This window comes from Montipora foliosa, chromosome 6 (assembly GCF_036669935.1).
Source record: "Montipora foliosa isolate CH-2021 chromosome 6, ASM3666993v2, whole genome shotgun sequence".
NCBI classification, from domain to species: Eukaryota; Metazoa; Cnidaria; class Anthozoa; order Scleractinia; family Acroporidae; genus Montipora; species Montipora foliosa.
The window spans coordinates 61,235,034-61,241,706 of NC_090874.1; the positions used below are offsets into that span (position 1 = coordinate 61,235,034).

Consider the following 6,673-nt stretch of genomic DNA (forward strand, 5'->3'; position numbering starts at 1 on the left):
TTTCATAAGATCACCTGCATTGAAACTTGAATAAATTAACAAACGGTCTTTGAGTAAGAAATTTATTTACAATGTATGACAATAGCTCTTGAAAATTCATGAATGACAACGTTATATTACGTGGCCTCAAAGATTCTGAAAAGATGGTAAATAAATACAGTTAATTCCTTTAATTATTTCTGCAAAATTTTACGTTTTCAAGTTCAACCGATTGTAGGAGTTTCGAGAAATCTTCTCGATGTCGGTTTCTTAAGTGATCTGAATAGATCAAGTCAATTTAACTTTTGTTTTTTCAGAACACAAAACCGTAATTTCTAGTCTTTTCATCTTTTGTTCGGATCCAGTCTCATTTATCGGTTGAGTGAGGTTGAGCGACATTTAATTCACCGGAAATCAACGTGTGAGAATGCGAAGAATTTGAGAGAAGAAGTAAAGGAAATGTGACGTTAATGCACCAGCATTGAACGTAGAAAATTTAGCTGGCGTGTGAGAAATCTTCCTATTATTTTGACCTTGCGATTGAAAAGTTCGCGGCAAACATTGCATTTTGTAAATAGAGGGTCACGAAATAATGCCCAATCAATTTTCTTAATTTCAGTCACGTGAGCTGTAACTGATATGGTCGTTGTGATGAACACTCGGGGAAATCTATCATGGCGTCGAGAAACAGGTCTTCTCGCACCTTATTCGGCTCACTAAAATGCAGGAAACCTGTTCGTTGAATTTGCAATGTGAGTTGTTGACACTGAGAAAAGAAAGGTAGGCCTATGAAATGCGTTTATAGGGGTTAGTTTAGATCAAAAATTAATGCTTTTGTTCGGCATTTTGCAGTGATTTTGTTGTCAGTGCACTTAAAACAGCACCATACGGTTGTAACCAAGTAGAAAAAAGTCGAGCTTCATCGTGCATAATGTACATTGCGCTCAAAGTAAGGTGACTAATTGTTTAAGGATAAAAAGTTCTGGTGTGTTGAAGTCTGGCGGACTAGGTTGTCGTTATAAAGTCGTTAAGTTTCCTCCACGCCAAGCTACTAGTTTCCGGCCGGTCAAAACTAGGCTTTTAGCTATCAGATGTTTGGTTCGCACCGAGGGAAGTCAGTAATCGGAACTCTTTATCAGTTTTTCCAGAGAATCACTTGTATATGCTTTCCTCTTCTAAACATCCCATTGACGCCTTAGATCAAGCTTGTATTTACGCAAGTGATATGTGAAGACGACTTGCAGTTCGAATTCATTCAGTTTATCCGTTTTTCTATGCGGTTTCGTTCGCCTTTTTTAGCGTGGTATATTTCTTCTTTTCCCCATATTGGCTGCAATTTGCAAAGATACGTGACTTCGTATAGGCATCTTCAGAGATTAAAAGAGGGAATTTCCAATTGTAAGCGTCTATTTTTTAAGTTTGAAGTTTTTTTGAGAGTGCAAGCTTTTATGAATTTGCTGTATATTTCGAATACTTTTCGGCATTAAAAGTGTTTTTGCATTCCAAGAAGATATAAGCTTGAGATGATTTAAGTACATATGTCGTCTTTACGACTTAAATATTGGGCTTAAGGTTTCCTTCGGCATGTGAATGCGTAAAACACCAATTTTATTTCAGTAACATTTTTCATTGATATTTTCAAAAGCGTTTGGCACGCGCGCTTGTTCACGTACGCGCCTTTCTGTTATCATGTTTTGTCAGCTGTGATTGGCAACCAATGGTAATTTCGGATATTTCACGCGCATACTGTTCACACGCGCGCACATACACATTTTCGTCACGGAACTTTCTTCTTAGCTGTCAGACTTATAAGATTTTTCAAGATGGAAATGCAGGCATTCGCCAAGATGAATATCTACTAGTGGATTATGGTGGGATAATTTAGCTATGTAGATTGAGCATTGCTTTAATACTTTTAAATTCTTTCAATGGGTAAATATTTATCAGTTGTTGGATAAGACTGTATAAAGCAGAGAAAAGAATTGTAAAGTTTGTTCTGGTTTTAATGGAAAAGCACATTAGCATTGTCAGAAAAATTGTTCCTTCCATTGACTTCTAGAGGATATAGGTGATCTTGGAAAATTTCCACTTTTTCATTTTGGGAGCAATTTTTTACAAACTTGAAACCACACCAGTTTTAAAGCATTGTGTTCTATAAGGTCAAAATGTCATCAGTTGAGGTTGATCACTTTATTTGTTGTCAATGTACACATCAAACTCTTCACATTAATTGTAACAAAGTAGTTTTGTTGATAAGTGGAGTGCCTCACTCTAATGCTGTCAAATTAGTAATGGACAAGTAAAGTTTGTTTTATTTGTATTTGGTGGTGTGGGTTTTACATGCAAGTTGTCTTGACTGGGCTTATTCATTCAATTCTGCTATATGTCTGTGTTTCTTTTCCATGGTGCTAGTGCAAAATCTCTAAAACCAGTTAAGTTCATACCACTATAATTACAGTACATTCCATTGTTCATGTACAACATGTATGTACACATGTTAATTTTTCAGTAATGAATTTAATTTGGCTATTACTGGTGTAATGCGGAAGAATACGGAGATGAACTCTCCAGGTTAGAATCATTGTAAACACCCCCTTTATTTATAGTCTGAAGGGAAACAGAAAGCTCTTTGAGATACATGTAATAAGGCGTCAGAATTAAAGAGTAGGCCTAATTTTTTCACCAAAAACAATTGGAAATCATTATTGCATTGTACATACTCACCTAAAGCTGTCCATGATTTATAACCATTTTGTTGCTACATTTACATGAACCTGCACGTGGGAATGGATTGTGCAAGAAAATGTTGGCTCAAGATGGCAAAATGTCTAAGCAAGACCAGGGAAGTGTGTGCATGTCCCTGGTTTATACAGCAAAAGAGATAAAAAGTGTATTTTTGAACATGTGAATTTGGCATCATTACGTAGGGCCAAGAATTCAAAATGATGTCAAGGCATGACATGAGCAGTGGAACAGTGTCTTGTTTGTATTTACTGTCAACAACAAAGCTAAGAAGTCCTGGTTACTAACTAAGGATGTGTTTACCAATCAGTCCATATCTTAACTTGCATTTTCGTTTTGTCAGATGTTGAATTCCCCTTCTCCCTAACTTTTGGCATAATATTACAGTATTTGCTGCTTACTGATTTTATCCTAGATCAACAAAGCAGTTCAGTGTGTAGGGCAAGAGTGAATATTACGCTGATGAGGAAAATAGTTACTTCTTTTTGCAAAATGTTTTTTGATGGCATGAAGAGCTCCGAATGTCAATCAGATACAGTTTTATTGCTTTTCAAAACTACATTAGTTTTAGATTATTTTTTTTTGTTATCTTGTACGTGTGCAATCTAATTTTTAAACCTATAAGTGTGTGACTTAATTCTTGCTTTAAAAGGTGACGGAAGCTTGGTTCATATTGCCCTTTGATATCAAGTGTTTACGAGTGAAGATTGTGGATTAATTAACTGAGTGAGAGAAAATTGCAAAATTACGAACTGTCATTCTTTTTAAAAGCTACTGACAGTAGCTTTAATTTTTTCCCATTATTTCGGTCAGCAAATTAACTTGCCATTTAAATAGTGGAAAAGTTTGGCTAATGTTGATGCATACAGTGTACCTGTATGTTCTAAACTTTACAATATAAGCATGAGAACCGGTGTTTTAAAGTACCTCAGAAAGAATTGGCAAATCTTATGCATGCATGAAGTTTATCGCATACTACCAGCTTACTTGTACTGGTTTTGTACAAAAAAGGGCTTTGGTATACGTTTTAAAGAAATGCAGTGTACATATAGAGTGTGATAATTTGGTTGTTATGTTGTGAATGTGAGGTCACTTCTTGCCAATATACAGCTGAGGTTTATTTGCATTATGATGAATTCCTATTAGAAGTAATTTGTCTCATAACCTGTAGGGAGTCGAATTGCGCTTAAAAAAATTATATTTTTTCCTCTACTCCACCCTTTAAAAGGAAACAAAATAATGCTCCTGATGTTCATTCGCAAGACTTGTAGACGAGTTCCTTTGTTTGTATGTATTTGTGGGGTAGTTCCTCAATCTACTAGTACAATATTTTTATTCAAGACTCTGTTGCAAAATTCATCAATATTTCTTGTTCAAAACAATTTTTTTTCTACAAATTGTGAACTTGTTGGTCAAGTGATTTTGCTTAATAATTATATTATGAAATGTACAGTACTACACAAAATTTAGCACATGGTTTGTCGTTGACGATATTGTTTTGTGTGTACTCTACTGAGAAATTGAGGGCAACCTTTTTTGTAGCTGATACAGTTTGATCAAGGATTAACATTTAAAGGGCATGGGTACATGTCTATATCACAGTGCTGTAACAACCTTGTTGAATTTCAGATTGTGTCGTTCTTAAGTTAATGCATTTTGATTAACAAACACCATTTTTTGCTCTCGCACTTTGTTTTCATTCTCAACAGGCTAAACCCATTGATGTCTGAGTTGACTTAGGTTCACTAATAATTTTGGATGGATGGTAAAAGGGCAAAGTTTGAACGTGAATAATTTCATCATGAAAGACAATTCGAGAATTGAATGTAATAGCAGCGTAGAGGAGAAACATGGCTCCTTGGAAGTACTGGTCACCCTGCCTGATGGAAAAGTTAATGTAAGAAAAATACTGTCTAGCTCTACTAATACCATGTTTACTCGAATAAGCACCACTCCCGAACAAGCTCCACCCTCGAATAACCACCGCATTTGGCACAAAAAAGGAAATAAGTGCCGCACCCAAATAAGTGCCACGGCCCCAGTGCGGCGCTTATTTGAGGAATTTTCGTCAAATTAAAAAAAATTAAACACTAAAAGGTAACGCTAACACAGCATGGGGAATTTCTTCGCATCAAAGCCAATGTTCTTCAGTTCAAAGTGATTGTATTTCACAGCTCCTCGATTGAGTAAAATGACCTAAGAGTCAAGTGGTGACTATCAAAAGACGTTTCTGTTAATCTTCGTACAGAACTATTCCTGTGTGGTATCCAATTTTTAAATGAGCGCCAATCTCAAATAAGTGCCACCCTCAATTAAGCGCCACACTTGAGATGCGAAAAATTAGCTGTGGCTGTGGCCCTAGGGCTTATTCAAGAAAATACGGTATGTGCAGTTCTAGTTAGGTATTATGTTTGCAGTCTTCGAAATGAACTCCATCTTTCAACTTTGATCTTGTATATAATTGTGGACAATTTAGAGGATTGGAGCTTACATGTAGGTCAAGTATTGATACGTTTGAGGCCTTTTACATGTAGGTGCCATGTAGCTTTTACGTCACTCACTTGCAACTTGAGCAATGTAAAAGTCACGAGTAAAGTGAAGGTAAAGAAGGATACTTACCATGTACCTGTACAATTTAAGCAATTGTCTCTTATAGACTCCTGAAAAATTCAGGCAACTTCAACAGGTTTTGAACCCATGACATCTCCGATGTCGGCACAATGCTCCACCAAATAAACTATGGAGAAACTCAGTTGTGAGCAGATCAATTTGTTGTGTTCATGTGTTACCATTCATGAAAGGAGTCAATGAATGAATGTATATATTTGAAATGTAGGTTATACAATGTAGATGTGAAGGAGAAGTGATCTGCACACTTATCAATTTATTAACAATTCATTCTCTTAATTAGGCACCTAAAAATGGAGGTGGCTTCAACGAGATTCGAACGCATGAAATAATGTACACATAGCACCCTTAGTTGCACCCTGCGAGCAGAGCCTCCTTTTGTCTTTTTCTTTACTGAGGAGGAGAAAAGGAGGCTCTGCCCAAATTGCATCAACTCTTTGAAGCCGCCGCAGCCCGAACTTCTGGACTAGTCAATCTTGTTTTCTCTCGTCAAACTGGTTTTTCCAGTGCGAGCGTCCGTTTAGTGGCAAAACCGAAGGTTATAATTGAGCCCCCTGTACCATGAAAAACGAAGATGGCAGCAAGATCTGGCATATTAGGCTTCGGTTCGAGACTGTATCCTGGCAACATGCAGTGCATATTCAATAAAGATCTTACTCGATTCATGCAGAGCCTTTCTCAAGAACGCCAAAATCGAGCAAGCAAAAGAAAGGCTCTGCTAGCAGGGTGCCTTAGTTGCTGAAGTGAACTGAACAAAGTGATGAGCGGAGTTAGCACTCTCACTGTGCATTTTTGTCACTGTATTCTGTAACAGAAGTGTCTATCTCAATCGTTTTTTCTTTGCCCATCAGTTACCGGTAATACTATAATGCAAAATTACGGCTAATCAGATGGCTAATCAGATTGGTTGTTAACATTTTTTTCAGAAACTGTATCGGTTCAAAGTTCATGAAAAAGTTTGGAATGCTAAGCTTCAGGTGATGAATGAGTTGAAGGTGAGCCTGGTCCTTAATTTTTTTTCCTCATTGGTCTGATTATTTCATTGGCAATGAATGCAACTGTAAACATTAAACCAAGAGTTTTGACCCGCCTCCATGATTTTCATTATTAGGGTGTGAAAGATATCATGAATTATGGGTTCTATGACCCACCCTGTAATGGAAAGTCTGGCAAGTTTCTCGACGAAGAAAGACCATTAAATGAATACCCACTGAAAGGTTCTCCACCAGTTCTTGAGGTGAGCTACTGCCTTAATGTTAGCACAGCCACATGTACAAGGTAAATGTTCCAATATGGAAATGCAAGTAATGACATGTAGATGCAA

The 6,673-nt window shown here is 36.8% G+C and overlaps 1 protein-coding gene across 2 annotated transcripts in view; it reads left to right on the forward strand.

The window, feature by feature from the left end:
- The first annotated feature begins 452 nt into the window (after positions 1-452).
- LOC138008041 (SH3 and multiple ankyrin repeat domains protein 2-like) overlaps positions 453-6,673 on the forward strand; it is a 35,179-nt gene continuing 28,958 nt past the window's right edge. The window contains exons 1-5 of one of the 2 annotated variants that reach the window (XM_068855219.1): positions 453-486; positions 599-759; positions 4,431-4,618; positions 6,276-6,344; positions 6,461-6,586. In XM_068855219.1, the coding sequence (XP_068711320.1) occupies positions 4,484-4,618; positions 6,276-6,344; positions 6,461-6,586 (330 nt within the window). In that variant the 5' untranslated portion in view covers positions 453-486; positions 599-759; positions 4,431-4,483. The other variant, XM_068855218.1, reaches the window with a different exon arrangement.